The sequence below is a fragment of the Fusarium keratoplasticum genome, chromosome 3, assembly GCF_025433545.1.
Source record: "Fusarium keratoplasticum isolate Fu6.1 chromosome 3, whole genome shotgun sequence".
Classification (NCBI taxonomy): domain Eukaryota; kingdom Fungi; phylum Ascomycota; class Sordariomycetes; order Hypocreales; family Nectriaceae; genus Fusarium; species Fusarium keratoplasticum.
The window spans coordinates 2,862,965-2,885,520 of record NC_070531.1 but is presented as its reverse complement, the minus strand read 5'-3'; the positions used below and the strand labels follow the sequence as shown (position 1 = coordinate 2,885,520).

Here is a 22,556-nt window from a genome sequence, read left to right as displayed (position 1 = left end):
TAGGCAACCGTAGATGAAAGAATGAAGAAAACATACCTTGTGATGCTGTCGGATGTGATGTGGAGGTTGAAAGAAAGAAAGGAAGAAGGGAGGTGAAAGAAGACTTCTTCCAACTGTGTGAGTTGACTTTGCGCCTGAATTCGGCGGATTGGCTACCTCATTGAGAAGTGAATGTTGAAGGGGGGCGCCGAAGGCGTTTGCAGTGACGGCTCAGAGCTGCATAGGTGTTGCGAGGGCAACGCAAAGAATGATGGGCGAGAAACGGTGAAGCAAAGGCAAACGCCAAATTTGCGGGGTAAGAATATAGTAAAAATCATAATGGCACAGAGATTGCGCGCGTTTGAGAAAAAACGCCGAGCAATTGAACAAGTTTGTGATCAAAGTGTTCATCTCTGCCCCCGTTTGCGCGAGGAGAACTCAACTCTTTGTTTACACCGTGAGGTCAGACTGAACATGGCATTTACTACCTTGCAAACAGAAGGAAGAAATTACTGAATCTGTAAGTCGCCACTGTTTGATTGCCTAGGATTGGCATGGCATGCTTTGTTTTGTCAACCGAGCGCAAGTGGACTCGAACCCCTGATCTCGTCTTACGTTACTCTGATGCCTTGCTTCGGCCTTTTTCTATTAAGTTATGTTGTTTGTAAACTTGAATTTTCTATATTGACACTCTGGGTCAGACGCACCGATGCCTTAACCTTATCCTAAACTGAGGGCTGGCTGACGATGAAGGACCGGAACGCTTTTACTCTCTGACTGGGGGATGCGGCCAACTTCGAATATAGTTCACTGAGGCCTCACGGTGCTTGTTTACCCAACAGATCTTTCTAGTATCTTCATTGTGTATTGGAGCCTGGGTGTAAGTCTTCAGCCTAGATTTTGTTGAGTTGTTTATGTTGGCTGCTCTGATATCCATCAAGGCCGGAGCAGCTTCGACAAACGACGATGAAGGGACTTGGTGGGTATTGAGAAAGGAAACAGCCTGTGTTCGGATAAGGGTGGCGAGTGAATCTGCATGGTATCTTTCATCGATCTTTGCGATTATGGAAACTCCCTTGTGAAATATACACGCCTCTGGCCCTGAACATATCCATCTTAGACTCGATTCTTCGTTGAACGGACCTCTAGGCTGGCTGGACTGAGGCATCAGATCGATGACTTGACCAATCATTCCCACTCGTTGATAACAGGCTCAAGATATCATGCTTAGCTCTCGATCCGAACATGAAAGCGCAGTTTCTTAGTTAGTAAAGACATCTTTCTTCAGAATTCCGTCTCATGTGGCGTTTACTGTAGTGTGGTGCTGGGTTCCTACCAGGGAGTACCGCTTGGAAGTGGTTGAAGCTGACGTTCACATGATATCCTAGTTCACAACACCCCTCTCTCCTTGCCTACTTCAACAGCCTTCAACTTCCCTTCGCACCGCTTCTCTATCAATGTAATCATGAATCATGGTCTTTCCCGGCCTCGCATAGAGGACCATGTCGCTCGGCTTCGTGCCGCACAACTCTACCGACCCCAGTGAACAAAAGACAAGCAAGGGCGCAGGCGGTCCCATTTCACGATGACAAGCTAATGGAAGGGCCACCTGATTATTCCGCAGCAGATTTTGATATGCCACGGCTCCGAAGATGCCCTTTTGACCTGTCTGATGTTGACTGGGAATCCTCATCTCGTCTCGGTGGTGGACTTGATGGGTTCGTCTGGAAGGTGTGGTTCAAAGGGGATGGACCCTTTGTTCTGAAAGTGGTGAGCGAGTCTAGTCTCTTCGTTCTCGCTGAACATTCCGGCTCACTCGATTAATAGTTTTGGGGCGCCGAGCCGCCTGGGTTCTGCCATTACTTCGCTGTACAGCGGGAATGTCAGAACGCCGCTCTCCTCCAAATGATGGAGACGGCAGTGAAACAGGCTTCAGTGGATTCAGCTTCGATTCTCGTCAAAGCCAAACCTGAAACCAAGTATGATGCACTTGACAACATTCACGCCTTTTCAACTGAAGGGCGCAACCTATGGGCATCTGCCGAAGCGTCAGAGGTTACCGCGATAACCTCGATCCCACGGTTGAGGAATTGTTACGGCTGGTTGAAGTTCAACGGCCAGACTTTCCTTAATATGCCTCCGAAACTATGGGCGCCAAGTCTTACCATTGGCAGGATCAATCGCAATTTTTCCCCTGACAAGGAGTACTTTGCTATTGCTTACGAATTTGTCGAGGAGGGTGAAAACGATCCGGCGACGGTGGAGAAAGTCGACGAGTTCTTGTGGCTTTCTGGCTTCGGGCATAATTCCTCACCCCTCGAAAAGAATTGGGAGAGCGGAGTGCTCATCGATCTCTCGGATATTGTTCATGCTGGTGGCTTTGGATGGTCTCCGAAATCTTACGGCGCAAGGCCAGCCAACCGCATTTTGAGGCCATGACCAACCAGAGGCTGCCGAAGCTGAAAAGAGAGGATGCAATACTCACTAATCGTATCGAGGTGGCGGCGCTGCTTGGTCGTGTTGGGTAGAATTGAACATGTTGAACTGACTTGTCCGCTCAACCAAGGGTTGAAAACTTGCGTGCGTTGATCAAGTGGAAGGTCGGTGGGATCCATAGACGTATACAACAAATGTTCTATGCTCGGTGCGAGTATACTCAGACACGGTTTTCGTGGAACTCGGTCCCAAGAACTTGTTGGAAGCCGTTGGGATTAGCAGTCTTACATCACCAAGCAGCCTAGCAATTCAGAAACTGGGATATGGAACTTGGTGTTAAGAGCAGATCTCAAAGTTTGGGGGGAATGGGCATTATGCTGGGACAGGCGACCCTAAAGCTCTGCTTCATCACTCTTTCGAGACTGTTCTCTCAAGTTAAGAGAAGTAGTTCGTCGCTAGTCCTTAAAATATGTTCCCAGTCCGGACTACCATCAGCATCGGTCGTCCTCGATCGCAAAGCCCAAAGTTCCTCGAGCACCTCGAGAGCCCTTGAAATATTCCGAAACCGACGTTTTTGAAGCGAACTTTGAAGCTTCCATCGAATGGCCTCCATATGATCGCTGTTCGTGACTTCGCCTCCCACGATGAACAGGGGGAATAAAAGAGAGGATTCGCCAACATCGTCGGGCGGAACACTTGCAACGCTCTTAAGAACGCCCAAAACTTCTGCGTGGATACTGTCTTGGAGGGTAGCCCGTGATAGATCAACGTCGTTTAGGGCTTGCCGGGTAAATGAATCACTGTGTTGTAGGTGCTGTCGCATCTTTCGATATAGATGTATAAGAGCAGCTCCACGGTAAGCAGAGGCCACAGCCTCAAGCGTAGGAGGGGTATCATTTGGGCATTGCCAACTTTTTAGGGCATCCTCTATAGCTAGGTATTTCTGAAAGTCGGTAGAAACCTCAGACTCGGTCGTTTCCCAGCTTTGGTTGGTGATTTGGGCAATAAAAGCAAGTATCGCCGAAGCAACGCCCAAGTAAGTATCAACTTCGTCTGTGATGCCCTGGAGATATTTCGAGTCAAGTAAAGGCTTGGTGCCGAGGGTCACACTCCCAATGATATCATGGTATGCGAAATTGCGCAACACCCACCGGCCTTCAGAAGTCGCCTTCAGGGCGTCGGGTCCTCGTCCGGTCGGGTGTTGAGCCGATGTGATGAGATGTTTTGCACCGATTAGGTGGCTATACCAGCTCGAATGACTCCCCAAACACACCTCAGAAGTCAACAGAATAAGAGAAGCAGAGAGGGTGGGCTCGGTAAAGGTGGGTTGGTCTGCTGGGAGGCACACTACCCTTGACAAGGCATGCAGGGCATTGGATCGTGCCTCAAGTGATACGGTGGTATAAGACGAATCCAATGAAGATAGGTGACCCGAAGCGTAGGCGATTAAAGCTTCGGCAAGCGCCGGTGACTCTATGGCCATGGGTAGAAAGTCTTGAGCTAAGTGAGCAACGAGTGCCGGAATGGCGGGCAAGAGATCTTACCAGAGAGAAACGAGTTATTATGTTTGCTAACCGTCAAAAGCTCAGAAAGAACTCTGATGTAGTGATTCATAGCATGACGCCTCCTGAGTGACTCCGTCTGGAGTGGTAGGCAAGCCAATGGTCTCGTCAAGACCGTCGACTCGGGAACTGGCTGAGGAAGAGTCTCCTCTGCTGTCCCACTTGCTTCCGTCACGGAACTCCGAGAAGGAGGCACAATGCGACGGATCGGATCCCGGATACACTCGAGGTTAAGCCTAATACATGCCCCGCATACTGGGAACGTGTTTTCCGCGCATTTCTTTCGCCTGGTTGCCAAGTTAGCGTGTGTCCAGTACTGGAGATGTTGCCGAAACTCTGCCCGGTAGACGATGGCCTGAAAAAGAAGGGTAGCTTGGGGCTATATACTGACCTGTATCTACAGGTTAAGCATCCTGTCTTGTCATGCTTAGAGCCTTTCCTCCTTTGCACTGTTTTCTCTGGCATGTTGGATTTGGAGGAGTCGTTGCAGTTGGTTTGAGGTGTGACTGAGTGTGGAGGCAGATCCAAGACCGAACGAGGTGTGGCGACACGACACTTTTTGGCGTCTAATTGCATTCAGCTATGTTGCATTAGTCATGACACTTTGGACTCATGGATATTCCGATAGTCAAGCTTAGCCCATTTATATAACGTGCTTTCTCGATTATTGTCTATCTTGCTATTCTATCTAAGGGACGCGGATGACAACCTTGCCCGTATGGGTTGAGCTCCAGAGGTAGTCATACGCCGCCCTGGTCTCCTCAAACGAGAAGACCCGGTCAATGACAGGCCGGATTGACTTGGCCTCGAAGCAAGCCAACATGTCTTGAAGCTGCTCTCGAGAACCAACAACTACGCCACGAACGACGCAAAGTCTGTCGAGCGCGAGGAACGCTGCATCCGGGCCTCGAAGCTCCTTGCCGGCCCCTAACGGGTCCGGGTTGGTGATATGGCCAATACAGTTGATCTGTCCATTAAACCCGATGGCATCAAAAGATGCTTGAAGGGTCAAGGTTCCTCCAATCTCGATAATGTAGTCAACTCCCTTGCCGTTGGTGATTTTCATGGCCTCCGCCGCCCAGTCAGGTGTCTTCCTATAATTGACAACGTGCGTTGCGCCCAGAAGCTTGGCCTTTTCCAACTTCTCGTCAGACGAAGACGTGACAATGGTCTTTGCCCCTGCAGCATGGGCAATCTGCAGCGCAAAAGTCGAAACCCCACCGGTGCCTTGAAGCAGAACCGTCTGGCCGGGCCGGAGCGGCGTGAGGCCATACAAGGCGTTCCATGCGGTCAGTGCAGCGCAAGGAAGGCAAGATGCCTCTTCAAAGGAGAGATAGTCCGGGATCCTGACGACGCCGGTCTGGGGAAAGATGAAGTATTCACCCAGAAGACCCTGGATCTCGCCTCCCAGTTGAGTAAGGCCGATCTCGCGTGTCAGCCGGCCGGCAATATGATCCTGGGTGAAGTTGGCCAAAACTCGATCCCCGACCTTCCATCCAGTTACTCCCTCTCCAATCTCTTCGACAATTCCTATAGATTCATGTCAGAAACGCAAGGGCAGTGTCGGGGAATCCGGGGCCAACAAACCGGCACCATCACTCCCGGGAACCACCGCATCCGGCCCAGGAAAAGGATATGTCCCAATCGCCAAGATTCCATCCCTCCAGTTTAGAGAAACAGCCTTGATTCGGACCAATATTTGGCCAAACTTGGGAGGTTCCTTGGGAACATGGCGAAGGGTCAGGGAATCGAATCCCTTTTTCTCAGGGAGCCAGTACTGCTTGAAGGTTGTTGCCGCCATCTTGTAGTCGAAAATTGATAGAACAGAAGAGATTTCGTGTTAATGGAATCGAAATAGCTGAGAATCTGAATCTATCTTGCCGAGGGCGCCCCCTTCTCCCTCGTAGCCATGGGCTCCTCTTATAGATGCTTCATATCCGTCATATCTAAGCAGTTTACAAAGAAGCTTCCCAACGTCGCGAGTTGAGCGTCTTGGGCGCTTTTGGCGTGTTTTCTCTATTAAATCCTCTCTCATATTGTTCGCTCACCGTGTGTTGTGCGTCTGGCGTGATGGGCGTGATGGGCGTATTCGGCGTAATTGAGTGTGGGGCAAAGCCAGGTGATACTATCGCCATTTTAAAGAGCTCTTCATTGCTAAGGCTAGGTAGGTAGTCAATTGGTTAGCAACAAAGCCAAGTGTTCGTTGGTTTTCGTTATGGGAGAGAAACCCTCCGACAGCGTGTGTAGGGTTGGTTCCAAACGTTGGGCCTGGGCTCCTAAAATGGTGTGCGAGGAATGAAAACGGATGGCGACAAGTTTGCTATCAATACACATTGCCTATGGAAGGCCTGCGGACATGAGAAGATCATCGTCTTTATGAAACTTAAATATGGTAAAATTAGTTTACTAGCATTGCACACGTCGATGAGTCTAGCATATTTGTGATTCTATTTATGCTCTCTATGACTACACAGCATAACTACAGTAACCAGGGAGCTCAAGGATTGCGTCCTGAGCGAGTTCTCTCCTCTGTCGTGCTGCAAAAGCCCACGTGAATTTGAACACGGAAAGTATCGAGGGCGCAATCATCAGAAGGAAAGAGTTCAAAAATTCGTCTTGGAAATTCAACTTCAGGGATCTTTCGTCCCTTGACAAAGCTGCGACATGGGCGATGGTGGGGCTGGCGATCTTGGGGTCGACTCTTGAGGTCATTGATAGTTGGGTTGATCTATGAGCTAGGGAAATGCCAGAGCGCAGCAATGTAGTCGAGAACTTAGAAAATAATCACTTAAATCAGGACCGAGGGACATTTTAATTACAAACAACTCTTGTCATGAACAAGGTCTTGCTCTTGGTTGCTGTCAAACGTCTCTCGACATTACCTAATTGGGGTTACCAACTTCAGAATCTCAACCACCAAAAAACGCCACTAGTCGCTGGTATTGTTTGCACCTTCACTTACCTTGCTCAACTCGCCATGACAACACGTACACTACGAAAGCGGGCGGCCGCGAGTACCACAGACAAATTAGTGCCCAAAAGACAGAAGACCAAGGTCGCTGGCCCGTCCGACGACGAAGCAGAGGAGTTGCCACACAATCTGGGCCCTGTCCGTCCATTCCGAAGGAACCACCAAGAGGATGCCACGTCAACAAAGGTCGCGGATGGGATAGTCGAACACGTCAAACTTGAGAACGGTTCCCCGGAGTCCAAACCACTCGTGGAGCCAACGGTCAAGCCGGAACCCGCAGATGGAGAAGTGGTGACTCGAAGATCATTGCGACCGAGGCGATCTGCTGCCAAGTCCTCGTATTTTGAGTCTGACGATGACCTCGACGCAAAGAAGCCCACCAAGAGGCCAAGCAAGCAATCAGCTGTGAAGAGGGAGGTAAAAGATGAATATGAGGATGCCGAGGCTGCACCAGAGATTCCAGCTCTAAAGCCTGTCAAAAAGACCAAGGATAATCCCTATGGACTCACACCTGGCATCACCCCCTTTCCCAAATGGACAGCTCCTTCAGCAGGAGAGTGCGAAGAAGTCTATCGCAGACTTGCTTCTATTCATGGCGAAGCTAAGGCACCCGACAAGATACCGGCGCCGTCATTGGAGGTATCAGGGTGTGGAGAGGTTCCTTCAGTTCTCGATGCTCTGATCCGGACCCGCCTCAGCGCAAACACTTCCAATCGAAACTCGAGTGCCGCCTTCAGAGGGCTAGTGAGCACTTTTGGCACTGTCGATGAAGGGATTGGTAAAGGGAGCGTTGACTGGAATAAGGTCAGAACAGCTCCCTTGACAACCATTGTCGAAGCGATCAAAACAGGTGGTTTGGCGCAGGTCAAGGGAAAAGACATCAAAGCAATATTGGAGTTGGTTCATGAGGAGAATGTGAAGCGACGAGACGCTTTCATTCAGGAGAAGAAGTCAGGCAAGATATCCGGGGTTGTCAAGGCTGATGGCAAGACCCAGGGTCAAAAGGACCTAGAGATCTTGAAGACGGAACAGGATATCCTCTCACTGGATCACATTCACGGAATGCACCCCGATGAAGCGATGCAGACATTGACCAAGTTTCCCGGTATCGGCGTCAAGACAGCATCCTGTGTCATCCTGTTCTGTCTCCAGCAGCCCAGCTTTGCCGTCGACACACACGTTCACCGGCTTACCGGGTGGCTGAAATGGATGCCGCCCAAAGCCACGCGGGACCAGACGTTTAGCCATCTGGAAGTGCGAATACCGAATCATCTTAAGTACGGGCTGCATAAGCTCTTTGTCCAGCATGGGCGAAACTGCATACGATGCAGAGCTAACACAAGTGAGGGGAGTGAGGAGTGGAACAATGAAGAGTGTCCCCTCGAAGGACTCGTCGAGAGAACGGGGAAGAGACAGCACGCAGCGGCAAAGAAGAAACAGATAAAGGACGAGGATAGCGACTAATGTTTTATATTGGCCTGTATATATGTACGATAGATGTGAAAATTAATTGTTGGATCCTGCGTTGGATGAGTGAAGGTGATGGTGAATAACGCCTAGTCTCAGCCACAGGGAAGCCAAACGAGTGTTGCGAGTCAGCATGAAGAAGAAACGTTTGTTAAACTGTTCTCGCAAATGTTAAGAAGGAATTAGTTAGCTAGCCTACTATGTAACAAGACATGAGCATTGATTCGAGTTTCGATGCAATGGAATCAAGGTTGTTGAGATCCAAGATTCACTTGCACTTGGCCGAACATCAACCGCTCCCCAGCGACGGCTGCCCCACTCATTTCATTAAAACCCCTGCAAGAACGCGGCTACAAGGCGCGTCAGAGCCAAGGCAAGGCCATCTGGAGCTTCAACCTAACTACATTTATTTTCAAAGCCTGTTCTCGGAGGACCTCCATTGCAGGCTGACTGCCTGCTGCAAAACAAAGACTGTTGGTAGGGCCTCATTGTGTTCATGTTTTATCTATCTGCTTATCTAACTCCACTAGATTCGTTCCTTCCCTCTAACTGCCGCTGCTGCTGCTGTGCTGCGGCCCTGATGATCTTTAGTCCTCAGGGCGAAAAGTGACCCAGCAACCACCAACCTACCTACCTGATAAATTCCACCTTCAACATCATCAATCAACCTTTCCACCTACAACATCCTCTCACCTTCGATCGTTACCTCAGCTTTGTCCACTTTCGTTCCTTCTTTCATCAACCCGATCCGCGCCTCCGCCCGCATCGAGACGTCGCTGCCTACCGCACCTCCCGAGATCCTCCATGATCCAACCTTGTTGTCGACATCAGTCCGATACCCCACTTTGGCCGCGAAATCGAGAGATGCGTTTACCCAGACACGTCGCACAATATGGACATACATGAGGAGCTCAGTCAGTGGTACGAGAAGATCCAAAAGTTCCCCAAGGAGTGCCATCTGCTTTGCCCCCGAATCAGCGACGATGACTACGAGAACTACAAACTCCTCGACGATCCCGACTCGACCATATCACAAGAAGAGAAGAAGAGTCGCATTGAGGAGGGGAACGAGCGTCTCAAAGTCACATATTGGAACTGCTTGATCTTTGCCTTTGACAAGCAGAGCCAGGGGAAATGGGGAGACGAACTTGCCGACAGGCTCAATCACATCCTCAAGTACTGCCCCGAATGCGTCTTCAACTGGCACATGAAGCGCAAGGATGTTCTCCAGCAATTCCAGGAGTAAGTTTACCTTTGCGCCAAGGCATGGCACTTTTCCTTGTTAACAATTTCAGACGATGGAACGAAGAAGTTGTCGCCGAGATTCGGGAAATGCTCGAGAACATAGACGTCGCTCGCATCGATAAAAACCTCGTATGGGCCAAAGAGTTTATCGAGAGGATCGTGAATACCACTGGTGCTGCATTCAAAAAGTCGCAGCTTGGAGAGCACTTGACCGAGGTTCACATATCCGTCTATGAAGCTCTATGCTGCATGCCGTACATGGCACAGCCAGACCGACGGGCGACATTTCAATTCGTCTTTCAGCGATTGCAAGGCAAGAGTGGCCTCAAGCTCGGAACGAAGGACCCTTTGCCAGGAATGACATACTTCATTTTTGACCAAAGGAACCAAGATCGCCGCAAGTGGGCAACACAGAACTTTCAGAACCTTGACAGCAACGCCATGTCCTTGGAGCAGTTCGACTGGGCTGTCAGCGGAGGACTCAGTTGGGCCATTGACGACATCAGCCGAAAGGACGCCCAGGCGCCAGAAGCGTGGCCCGAGATTGAGCAATTCTGGCAAGGGTTCAATGAAATTCTCAGAACACTCACTGCCGATGTCATACTTCAACGTCTCCGAAGCCTGGAGCTAAAGCCAGGAAGTTTCAACATCTACGACCTGCTCTTCAGCCACATTCAATCCTGCCCTGCAGAGGGCGTCCTGGTTATTACCATCATCGTCTTGAGCGGCTTTCTCAAGAAGGCGCCAACAGCCTTCTGGGACGTAATTGGTGACGCAAGACCCAATGTGATTGCAGATCTGCTCTTCGCGAGCCCAGTCTACAAGAACTTGCTCCGTCAGTCTCTGGAAGATTGCTGGACTGGATTCGACACAAATTCCTCTCTTGTGCCGTTTCCCACCTCCTGGGTTGACCCTTGGTTGCAATCGCTTAATCGAGATCGAAGGTATGATGCCTGTGAGGTCTTGATGCATACCCTCTTTGAGTCACTGGCCAAGGATCAGTCAATTGGAGAGCCGGGCAGGGCTGCTTGCATACGTGCTGGCTTTGATGCCTTGCAATTCACTATGACGACTTTCCTCGACCAGGACACCAAGATCGGTGCTGGAACCACGCACCTCTACGCCAGTGCTGCATTTAATCTGGTCATGAAGTACAAGGATCTTATCTTGAGAAATCTGCGTGCTCCTGGCCCAGACCGGGAGGGCTGGCAGACTTTCCAAGTGGCCAACGCAGCCAAGAAGGTTATGTCAACTGCCATGAAGCTGGACATGAAGATCTTTGCAGAGGAGTACATTGCCTGCCTTGAAGGAAAGCAGCTTCAGTCCGCAGTAACAAGAGACTCCAAGGTTTTCTGGCAAGGCGTCGTCGAAATGTTTGATCTGTCATCCGAGCAAATCGATCTAGCAAGAGACATTGTGCTCTCTCTCGAACCCTTGATTGGTGTCGAACAAGTGAGAGCGCTAAAGAGCGGCACCAACTTGGGCGAGTCTAGCAAACAGTTCAATAAGGCTCTTACCGGAACCGTGGAGGTTCTTGGGAACCTCCTTGGACGAGTTTCTGAACTCGACGCCACGGATCTCAACACGCTGTTCAACGACCGTCATGCTTTCCAGGGCACCATCGGCCTTTCCACCCATGGAGAGTCGGATCTCGCCGAGGCAGCTTCTGAACTGTTGAAAAGCTGGACTGGGGAGCTGTCTCGAAGCAGCGCCTTCGAGCAAATGTCGCAGCTGCATCCTGATCAAACCCTTTCGTCCATAGTGTGGGCATTGGAGCGGATCCTGAAGCCCCCGAATCCTTGGGGTCCTATCAGACCTATTCTCAACATGAGTCGAGATATCCTCCGTGGTTTGACAGACCCTATTTCTGGTGTCCTCCGAGTCAAGACTCTTGAGCCAATGTCGGCAGCAAAGGTTCTACGTTGGTGGAGCGAGCAATGGCGGTTCGTGTCGACTGCCTGCAGGAACATCGAAGGCTGGTCTCGATACATTCAAAATGCCACCATGACAGAGTTCTGCAGAGAAATCATGGAGCTTGCTGAAGCTCTTGTCGCAGAAGACGGTCTCATCACTTCCGCCATTTCCAAAGCTCTAGGCAAGAGTGAGCAGGATACCATGTCCCAGATCCTTGTGCCAGCAAAACAGCACTTTGGCGGCATGGAAAACATGATCCGACTTAAAGATAGGTGGCTCGTCGACGTCACAGTCCGAGTCCTGTGCAAAATTCTCACCCGTCTTCGAGAGAACGGCCATGAGATCAACCCGGCCTCCCGTAAGCTCATCACTGATGCCTGTCTGCCGACCAGCATACCTGGCAAATATGTTAGAACCACAAACATGACAGATCAACAGCGGGCCGAGCTTTTGCAGGCTCTGGGGCAGACTGATGAAGAGGTTCAGATTTACCAACTGGGCATAGTGGAACAGTCGGCACAGAAAACCAAGGACAAGGTCAAGAAACAGAGCAGGCTTGATGCTTGGTCGAAGTCGGGTACTTCGTCCACAGGAACAATTACCACACCGTCCTCCAGATCAAACCGGGACGATGTGCTTGAGCTTAGTAGCTCTATCGACAGCCCTATTCTTAAGCAGCTTGAGGCACAACAGGCCAAGGCAAAGGCCAAGGCCATGCTCAAGGTCAAGCCCAAGCCCAAGGGACCTGATCTCAAGGCTATCTCTGCACTGAAGGAAAGCAGACAGAGAGCGAAGGCCGAAAAGATGAAGCGTGATGCAGAGGCTATCGCGCGAGCCAAGGCCCTTCGAGGGGAGATTGTCCCCGGCGAGGGTTCTGGTCTACTTGGCCTTGGTCTTAGCGGCAAGGATCATGGAAGAAGCGACATCATGGTTAATAGCTCGGATGAGGAGTCAGAAGAAGAGGATGAGTCTGATGCTGACAACGAGCTCGCGGCTCTCAGCACTGGAGGCCAGAAGACTCTTGATGAGGCCGAGAAGCGCCGTCTGCAGGCGCTCCGTGACAAACTCCGTAAGCCCGTCAAGAAGGTAAGACAGCAAAGATCTGTCAAGGAGATGAGAGCTCGGTTGATCCCTCCCATGGATCGACTGCACAACACCATCCTGGCCTGGGACATCTTCCACACAGGCAATGACCCACCGAACGGTCCAAAAGCATCCGAGGTTGCGACCAAGTACTCCAACCCCAGATCATACCAGGATACATTCTTCCCGTTGCTGGCATCCGAAGCCTGGCGCTCCTTTGTCACTTCCAAGGACGAGATAACGGCTCAACCCTTTGGTATGAAGATTGCTAGTCGTGCAAGTGTCGATAGCTATCTGGAGGCGACATTCACCATGCCTGTCGTCCAGAACAAGGATCGGGGTGTGTCGGAGGGCGACATTCTACTCGTATCTGAGGCAGAGAATCCCCTGACCGAGCAGACCGCTCGACACTGTCTAGCCAGGGTTCATCGCATTACATACAAGAAGGAGATGATCGAGGTCACTTACCGGGTGGCGTCTCGAAACAACCCCATGACACAGGTCCTGACCCCCAACGTTAGTGTGTATGGCGTCAAGATCACAAACATGACCACTATCGAGCGAGAGTACGCTGCGTTGGAGAGTCTGCAGTACTACGACCTGATGGATGAGATCTTGAACGCCGAACCATCTCCTATTCTTCGCTATGGCGAGGAAAAGGTGTCCAGCTGCATGGACAACTTCTCCCTGAACCGCGGACAAGCTATGGCGGTTCTCGGTGCCCATGACAATGACGGTTTTACACTGATCCAGGGGTGAGTTCTTGTGATTTCCATAGAAGTTGATAACGCTAACATTGCCAGTCCTCCTGGAACTGGAAAGACCAAAACCATCGTGGCCATGGTTGGCACCCTTCTCTCAGAGCAGCTCAGCCAAATGAACAATACGGGCGTTCCCGTGGGCGTGCCCCTACGACCAAACGGAGCACCTACCGCCAACAACCAAGCTCGTTCTAAGAAGCTTCTTGTGTGCGCCCCCAGTAACGCCGCCGTGGACGAGTTGGTGCTGCGATTGAAATCTGGCGTCAAGACGATCTCGGGCAAGACTCGCAACATCAATGTCATTCGACTTGGCAGAAGTGATGCCATCAATGCTGCTGTGAAAGACGTTACCCTCGATGAACTCGTCAAGGCCCGCTTAGAAGGTGACGGCACCAAGGACAAGGCCAAGGCTGACCGCGACAAGCTTCATGAAGATGCTGGCAAGATCAAGGAAGAACTCTCGCTCCTAAGACCTCGCCTCGAGGCATCAAGAGACGGGGATGATCGAGGTCTCTACAATAGGCTCTCTCGAGAATTTGAGGAGCTCAAACGACGCCAGATGTCGATCGGCAAGCAGATTGACGCGGACAAGAGTAGTGGCAACTCGGTTGCTCGAGAGATGGAGTTGCGTCGACGCCAGGTCCAGCAGGAGATCCTCAATTCTGCCCAGGTCCTTTGCGCTACTCTGAGTGGAAGTGGTCACGAGATGTTCCGAAACCTTGATGTCGAGTTCGAGACCGTCATTATCGACGAAGCTGCCCAGTGTGTGGAGCTGAGTGCTCTAATCCCCCTCAAGTATGGATGCTGCAAGTGTATCCTCGTTGGAGATCCCAAGCAGCTTCCACCTACAGTCCTTTCACAGTCAGCAGCCAAGTTCGGATACGACCAGAGTCTGTTCGTTCGAATGCAGCAGAACCACCCCAAGTCTGTGCATCTCCTTGATATGCAGTACCGTATGCATCCCGAGATCAGCATGTTCCCCAGTCGCGAGTTCTACGAAGGACAACTCGCGGATGGCCAGAACATGCACGAGCTTCGACAGCAGCCATGGCACAAGAGCGCGCTGCTTGGCCCTTACCGCTTCTTTGATGTCCAGGGTGTTCAAGAACGAGGCCATAGAGGCCAGTCCTTGGTCAACACCAAGGAGTTGGACGTTGCTATGCAGCTGTACGATCGATTCAGCAAAGAGTACCAACAGTGTGACTTGACTGGCAAGATTGGTATCATCACTCCCTACAAGGCACAGCTCTATGAGCTTCGCAACCGGTTCCGGTCACGGTACGGTGAGGCGATCACAAATATCATCGAGTTCAACACGACCGATGCTTTCCAAGGTCGAGAGTGCGAGATTATTATCTTCTCGTGTGTCCGAGCCAGCTCAACAGGAGGTATCGGTTTCATGACTGACATTCGACGTATGAACGTCGGTCTTACACGTGCCAAGTCGTCACTTTGGATTCTCGGTGACTCCCGAGCACTTGTGCAAGGCGAGTTCTGGCGGAAGCTTATCGAAGATGCTCAGGCACGAGATCGGTATACCAAGGGCGATATTCTGAACATGTTCCGAAGACCTCTCGAGAAGGCCAAGCCAGGCGCTTACTTACCTCCGCCTCCCCAAACCGGAGCGAGTTCTTCTGTGCCACAGAAGGCTCAGGACAATGACCTTGTCATGCGTGATGCCCCCTCGAGAACGTCCTCACTTCCTTCATCACGATCGAACTCGCCAATTGTTGCAGCAGGGCAGCAACCTGCCCCAGCGCCACACATTCCAGGCCTTGGTGGAATTGAGAGAACTGAAGTTGTCCCACGCTCTGGTGGGCCTCCAGTCATACACACATCGTCGGCGGGTAAGCCCCCAGGGGAAACAAAGAAACGGTCGCACGATGGACCAGAGCCCCATCAACCCGTGACAAAGAGAGTATGTCAACCAACACCGCCAAAAGTGATCAACAGACCAGATCAATCTAACACCCGCACAGATAGCGAGCGACAAAGCACGAGGCGGAGGGCTCCTGGGCAAGTTTGGTCAAAGACCACATCGGCCACCCAAGCCTCCAACAGATCCCTCGGCCATGTCAGTCATGGGCTTGACGCCTCCAGAACGACCGCCCCCGATGGCGCCAACTGGTCCTTCGATACCAACAGGTCCCAAGATACCAACGGGGCCGAGGATTCCGACGGGACCCTCGAATCCGACGACGACATCGAGTGGATCGACGCCCTACCAGGAACAGAACGACAGTAAAAAGGTATGTCAGTTGCTTTGATGGATTAAGTACTTCGCTGACCGTTTGTAGCAGCCGATTCGGCCACCTCTGCCGCAACCTGGACCCCGGAAGAAGGGGAAGCCAAGCCTCTTTGTTCCCAAGAGACGGTAAAGGGTTAGATAGATGGACCACATTTTGTACTATATGCATACGGGATACTTGGCATGCTGCATTCAAAGGCGTTGAGGGCATTTGGGGCATTTTAGGAGAGGCATAATTGCAGAAGACAATGCGAGATAGGTGATTCACCGTTGGGGCTACGCAGGAACACCGAGAGGTTGGATCTCGGATATGGGCGGATGGATGACTTGCAGTTTTTAACAAAAGAAAATTGGCGGCGCGAGGATACTTGCGTGCGAGCCATGAGAGTCATGCAAGGGGGAACTAGGATGCTCATCTCGGGCAATTGTTAATGGGGGCGTGGTCGGGACATATCTCGACCAGTCTCGAGGCCCAAGGTGAGACTTGAGCAACAGTCGACTTGCTCTTTACGGCCGGGTCTGGCTAGACTCAAGCAGAACAATGCTTGACCGTTATTTCCATCTGTTCAACATTGGATGCACGTCCAGACTCGGGAGCGTGATGTTTGGTGTGTGTCACGTGACATGACTGTGCTCACGGGGTCCGACTCGGGTGGTCACCAACCTGGCAATTTGACATGCCACTGAGGGTATCCTTAGCGAATGCTCATTAAGATATCTTCATTTTACTGTGAAATGGTAATTTTAGAAGAAGGAAAACATCCAAGTTAGAATAGAGGCTCAACAAAGCGGGCTCTAACCGTTCTCTAATCCTTAGACCAAATGTATTGTTAAGCCGTGAATGCGCACCGAGTTGGTGTTTCAAAACACTCTCGTCCCAAAAACATCATCACGGACCGGAGAATTGTCAAGTCGTCCAAACTCTATTCCGCAAATTGAAACACGAACGCCCCGGCGAATGAGGCGATTTTGTTTGCCCATGGGCAGACTTTCTCGCTAAAAGGAAGGATCCGGTAGTTGGGGTGCGAGGTAGGGTCCTGGTCCATCCAGGGCGCGATGTAATGGAAGCGAGCAGGGGTCTTCTATCACAGGTACGATACAGGGACAAGGGGGTCTTTCAATATCGGCATCAACCTGGCAACAACCCGTCGTTCACCGGGCGCAGACGGGGAGAGGAAGAGCAAGTCTCACAGCATATGCCAGCAAGCAAAGCAGGCTCTGACGATCACAACTGTTTACGACATGCGTTGAAGAGTCCAGCTCAGATGCCAAGACGCAACATGGCAGGCCTGAAAAGAAAGAGAGTTGATCACCCAACTCACAAGCCGAACAATCGAGAGCCCTGGCTGGCAAAACCTGGCTTTGGTCAGGGCACTAACGGTGCTCTGCAGGGCAGATCAGCGGTGGCGCTCGGAAGGGCCTCTGGCCGTGGAGCATTTGCGCCTGGGGGACCTTGGGGCTGGGGTGTGGGCGGAAGAGCACAGCTGGAGATTGGACCGAGCTTGCTGTGCCTGACGCGTGCGGCGTTCCTGAAAAGAGCCTCGGGCGAGCTGAAAGGAGGAGAGTTGGTTGTGCTTTGGTTGGGGTGAGAAGCACTCGTTGGTGGTATGGGCGAGAGAATGTCATCCCGTCCAACCATCAGGGAGGTTGGGGGAACACAAAGCACAAAGACGGCACACAATGTGACGACAGACAACAGAGCTACTGCGAGCACTGACGATGGGATGGGTGGCCCTGGATCTCGACGGGGAGTGAGCTCCAACCAAGACGCGACCCTCTCGTCCTCTCGTCTACGATCCGGGATCCCTGTCCGCTTCCACTTCCGGGGACCCTCTCGGACCCTCAATGCGCTGGACGCGGCTTTACTTTTTATTGTTCCTTCGTTTCTTTTTCTCGCAGGGAGGTTGGACTGCGAGGACTTGATGTACGTGGGCGGATATGCTGTCACTGCCACAGCTGCAGGTAGAGAGGAGGGGAGCAAGAGGAAAAAGAAAGCGAGCTAGCCACGGGGCTGGAAATGAGATCTCCAGTATCAAATCTGAGAGTTGAATGAGAGAGAGACGACAGAACGATGGGGTACCCGCCGCGCGGCGTCGATCTTTTGTGGTCACCAGGTTACAGCGACAACCCGATGGGCTGGATCCGTGCTGTCGTCAGAGTCGCAATTACGGCTGCGGCACCATGACTTGTGGCTAGCTCAGGGCCATTTCCCAGCGTTTCTACCGGCCTCCATCAACGGGCCCTCCCCCCCTTCCGAGCCAAAGGGGACAACGCCGTCCAACTGGTAGCGGCACTTGGCCCCCCTCCCTTTCTCGATCAAGGGTGGCGCTCCTAGGACATGGATGGGGCGGCCAAGCTTGGTGACGGCATGGCACTGAGACCTCACTGACTTAAAAGAGAGCCCTGGCTGGGGCTTGCGCAAAAAAAGAGGCTGCTTGGGAGGGAGAGGGAGAAAGAGAGAGCTCGATGATGAGGCGCCGCCCCCGGGGTCTGTGTCCTTGCAAACCTGATTTCTTCCCTCAACACCAAACTTTCGACACATCACCAACTTACATCCCATCCCACTTGACCTGATCTCGTCTCTCACAGTGCTCAAACCCCGTGGCTGACTTTGATCGTTAGAGAGCTGTTGTACTGTGATGCTACTTGCTGCCTCCTGCAACCAGCCGTGTCTCTCTCTTGTCATCCAGTTCCTCCCTCCCGGCCCTTGACGGCCTTCACCCACCGGAGGGAGGAGTACAAGTATAACACTGCATGCGAAAAGAAAAGCCCCGAGGGGACGGACGGTGACACTGGACGCACAAAGAGGCAAGAAAGAACCGGTGACGAGATTCACGGGTTTCCGCATACTGACTGAGACAGGGCTTCTTTCTCCTCTCCTTCTCATGGATGCAAGTGCACCATAGCTGTGCAAAGGAACTGGGAACAAGTCTTTTTGGGCGAGGCACATAGCTCTTTGGCCGCTGGGCGTGTGTCTCTCGTATTAGTAGTGGCCCGGCATGGCTCAAACTATTGGCGTCAACCGCGAGGTTTCTGTCACGTCGGGCAATGGCGGCAGCTATCCTCCTCGCACAACCGTGTCATCCTACACCTCGAAGCCTCCTCAGCAGCAGCAACATCAGTCTCAGCCGCAGCTCAGCTCGACAACGCCAGCGGCACGTACCCGGCCTAGGGCAAAGTCAGCCTCCAACCTGCTCACCCGGCCCAGCCAGGACGTTGAATTCCACGACGACACCCTCCTGGACCAGCAAGACCCTGAAGACCGGCAGGATGGGCTTGCGGAGCTGATCGACTTTCTGAGGAACCACGCGCCGCCGTCGGGCAACTTCATGTCCATCCCCGACGACATCAGCGACGAGGACAGGGGCCGCTGGTACAGGCTGCGCAAGCTGGGCAGGAGGAGGAGCAGCAGATCCCTCTCCAAGACACAGACCATCCGGCTCCCGGACTCTGCAGTCTCGGGCATCACCATAGGCGGGCACCGGCATATCGCCATCTCCATCCCGCTCGACGCCTCACCCTTTGGCCGGACCCCCAGGTCGCAGTATCCCGTCTATCAGCACCGCAGTGTCAAGCCGCTCACGTCGAGATACGCCCCTACGAGGGCTGTGCTCAACGACAAGGGCGTTGTCACGGTGCTCCGGACTGTCACGGAGGATCGGGAGTCATCCTCAACCAGTCCTGCCTCGTCGCAGAGTCCCGCATCGGTAAACCACCAGAGACCTCAGAGCACCACCCTGGGAAGAGCATACTCCCCTGGCGCTATTAATAGCAGCAGCCACGGAGACACGTCCGAGTACTTTAACGTCTATATCCCAGCGACGCCGCCGAGAGTGTTGTCGCCGGATCAGGTCAAACAGTCCAATGAGCAATCTCGGGAGTTTCACGACTACGATCAGTCAACTTCGACGCCGACAAATTCGAATAGGCGAGACAATCTCCCATCGCGAAACACCAGCATGACGGGCGGTCGCTTTGTGCATCCAGGGACGTCATCTATCGATGCCATGATGTCTCAGCCAACCGAAGCTCATCCAGCTCCTCTCTCATTTAACAGACCCCCTTCCAAGGAGGGATCTCAGTCACTCTCCAAGAGCATCATGACAACAAGCGAAAACGACCCAATTGTTGCAGAGGCCAAGACAGTCGAGGCAAAGCCTGTTGCAGTAAAGGAGTCCCGGATACGATCGTCAACCAAGAAGACGGAGGAGACTCCAGTAACGGTCATCACCACCAGCCCGCTGGGAAACTCGAGAGAGAAGCCCGAGAAGCCCAAGAAACAAGCAACAAAGGATGAAAACTCACCTACTCCTTCAGTCAAGTCGACACAGAGTCGCCGTGAAAAGGTCCGGGACAAGAAGCGCAAGGACATGGAGGCGCAACGCATCAAGCGTCAGAGCCAGTTGATCGTTACGACGGAGATCATGCCAGAGAGTGATCAGGACAAGGCAAAAGAGATATCAAACGAGGAGGACACGGAGAAGCCTCCACCGGTACCTGTGAGGTCACCACAACGACAGAGCATATGTCCCATCATGGTTGTGGCAAATGTCAAGCCATCGCCGCCGCCATCATCAAAACTTCCTGATAAAGCTCGAGATCAACCTGAACCTGAATCAAAGGAGACGACAGAGCCTTCAAAATCAGAGCCCAAGACTGTACCAAAGACACCTTCAAAAGCTGCGCAGGAGGATCTGTCCAGCAGCACTACTTCACCACCTCGACCATACGTGGAGAGTTCAAGCAATCCAACCCCTCCCCAGTCTGCGCATGGATCACCAGCCCACAAGAAGACGGGGTACGACCGAACTTCACTCTCACGACGACGAGAGTGGAACGCAGCTCGAGAGCAGGAGCGTAAGGTTCGAGAGGCCAGGGCGATGAGCCCCCGATCAAAGGCGAGGAAGCTGGTCATGACGAAGGAGGAAACCGAGGAGAACAAGGTCCCCATGATGGAGAAGGAGGTCCTACGCCGCTACGAGGCGTACCGCGAGTATCGAATTCGAGAGATGGAGCGAAGAGTCCGTCGACTGGAACGCAACGGCGACGTATGGCTACGAGCACTCGTGCCCGTCCTCGACAACCTAAACCGTACCCTAGCCAACGTCCACGAGGACCAACAACCCCGACGCGCCCAAGGCTGGGTCTCTGACGAGGAGCTACCCCGTCAGCGCAGCCCTCAGGGAAGGCCATCACGTCAAACCAGCCGAGGCCGGATGCTGGCTCGACCAGGAGGCACGTCGGAGCGAGAGTTCCTGGAGCAGCTGGTCAGGACAAAGGAGGAGCTGGAGGCAGGAAACGTGAGCGATGACATGAGTGGATTTGACACGATCGAGCCGCTGATGAGGGAGCTAGCTGGACGATCGCGACTGAGCTTTGAGGCCAGGTCGCTCGGCATGGAACAGGACGGGCTGCACGCATTCGCGGTTTGATATTGATATCCAAGGGAAAGGTATTTGTGATGGGAGGGCTTATAAGGGGGTTGGTTTGGTTTATCTCTTGAGCGTTTGATCTTTCAGGTTTTGTTTTCACAATGTTGATGTCGACTTCAGCATTATATCTGTCTCTGCACCAGACAATATTTCCTAGCTAACGGCTGTCATGACGAGTCTAGAGGGTTCTTGTTATCCTTATCATGTATTCAATCCTTCAAAACCCATGTATTTTTCCTTAATAAATATATACACACATGTACAAGAAAATGAAGCCTTTTTCATGGCAATAACCTCTCATTTAATCCAAACGCCTCACCCTTGAACGTTTCTCAACTCTATTTTCAATGACACGGTTCAAATCTCAAACGGTTTCCTGTCTTTCCTATTTCGGATTGACGCGCTAACGCATCGATCGGGGCCCGTGGCGGATGCTGTCTGAGATCTGAGTAGATTCCTTGCATGACGTCGATCGTGGGAGTTGAGGGTATACGCATCATCGATGAGCCATGGAGTTGAGACACCTCTTGAAAAAAGAAAATCAACACTCTATCAATACCAATTCCAACTCTTCATCAATCTTTCTATAGCTGCACGCAAAAGTAACTGAGCTTCATCATGAGCAAACCCTGGATCTTGGTCTCCCCCTCAACCCGTGGCATAGGCTACGCCCTCACCCGTCACCTCCTCCAAAAGACGTCCCTCCCCATCCTCGCGACAGCTCGTCACCGCCATGACCCCAAGGATGTCAAGGCTTCTCTCCTCGAGGGTCTCCCCAAGAGCGACAGCCTCGCCTCAAGGCTCTCCATCGTCCACGCCGACGTGACGGACGACAAGTCCCTCGGCGAGGCAGCTTCCAAGGCAGCGGATTTGTTTCCTACGGATAAGCATCATCTGCGATTTGCGTGCGCCATTCCTGGCATCTTGAGACCCGAGAAGAACCCAAGTCAGGTCGACGCTGAGGCGAGTCTCGAGCAATTCCGCATCAACACTGTCGGCCCCCTACTTCTTATAAAGCACTTTGACGCCTTTCTCCCCAAGCGGACGACAGAGCTCGCTCCAAGCCCCGAGAGTGACGAGCTTCAGCTCCCTGACCATGCTGTATGGCTCAGCATGGCGGCCCGTGTAGGATCAACAACGGATAACCGTTCAGGAGGCTGGTTCTCGTACCGGGCGAGTAAAGCCGGCGTCATCAGCTTGGGCAAGAGTTACGACAACTTCCTGCGAGGTCGAAGCGGTGACAAGGCCATCTCAGTCGCCTATCACCCAGGAACAGTAAAGACGGATCTCAGCAAGGGCTTTTGGAACAGCGTGGAGGAAGGCAAGCTCTTCAGCCCCGAATACGCAGCCGAGAAGCTTGTAAGCGTCGCCACGGGGTTGAGCCTGGATCAGAGAGGCAAGTGTTGGGGATGGGAGGGAGAAGAGGTTCCGCCATAGAGGTTGAAGGGTAAAAGACCA

At 52.4% G+C, this 22,556-nt stretch overlaps 5 protein-coding genes and 1 pseudogene across 6 annotated transcripts, besides 1 other annotated feature; 5 read left to right on the top strand and 1 right to left on the bottom strand.

Annotated features, from left to right (window-relative positions):
* Positions 1-1,614: 1,614 nt before the first annotated feature.
* Positions 1,615-2,418, top strand: NCS57_00424400 (uncharacterized protein; the record flags this gene model as incomplete). Its single annotated transcript, XM_053054212.1, has 2 exons — positions 1,615-1,749; positions 1,807-2,418. The coding sequence occupies 2 exons, from the start codon at positions 1,615-1,617 to the stop codon at positions 2,416-2,418; spliced, it is 747 nt and encodes a 248-aa protein (XP_052916372.1).
* Positions 2,419-4,665: 2,247 nt separating this feature from the next.
* On the bottom strand, positions 4,666-5,778 carry NCS57_00424300 (PKS-ER domain-containing protein; the record flags this gene model as incomplete). Its single annotated transcript, XM_053054211.1, has 2 exons — positions 4,666-5,507; positions 5,565-5,778. 2 exons carry the CDS (start codon positions 5,776-5,778, stop codon positions 4,666-4,668), a joined length of 1,056 nt encoding a protein of 351 aa, XP_052916371.1.
* Positions 5,779-6,837: 1,059 nt separating this feature from the next.
* Positions 6,838-8,412, top strand: NCS57_00424200 (ENDO3c domain-containing protein; the record flags this gene model as incomplete). The annotated part of the gene is made up of 1 exon (XM_053054210.1): positions 6,838-8,412. The coding sequence occupies exon 1, from the start codon at positions 6,955-6,957 to the stop codon at positions 8,410-8,412; it is 1,458 nt and encodes a 485-aa protein (XP_052916370.1). The 5' UTR covers positions 6,838-6,954.
* Positions 8,413-9,247: 835 nt separating this feature from the next.
* On the top strand, positions 9,248-15,796 carry NCS57_00424100 (annotated as a pseudogene). The gene is made up of 5 exons: positions 9,248-9,657; positions 9,711-13,412; positions 13,461-15,336; positions 15,398-15,667; positions 15,716-15,796.
* Positions 9,248-15,796: a sequence feature.
* Positions 15,797-18,665: 2,869 nt separating this feature from the next.
* NCS57_00424000 (uncharacterized protein) lies at positions 18,666-21,098 on the top strand (the record flags this gene model as incomplete). The annotated part of the gene is made up of 1 exon (XM_053054209.1): positions 18,666-21,098. The coding sequence occupies one exon, from the start codon at positions 18,666-18,668 to the stop codon at positions 21,096-21,098; it is 2,433 nt and encodes an 810-aa protein (XP_052916369.1).
* Positions 21,099-21,716: 618 nt separating this feature from the next.
* NCS57_00423900 (uncharacterized protein) lies at positions 21,717-22,535 on the top strand (the record flags this gene model as incomplete). The annotated part of the gene is made up of 1 exon (XM_053054208.1): positions 21,717-22,535. The coding sequence occupies one exon, from the start codon at positions 21,717-21,719 to the stop codon at positions 22,533-22,535; it is 819 nt and encodes a 272-aa protein (XP_052916368.1).
* Positions 22,536-22,556: the final 21 nt, after the last annotated feature.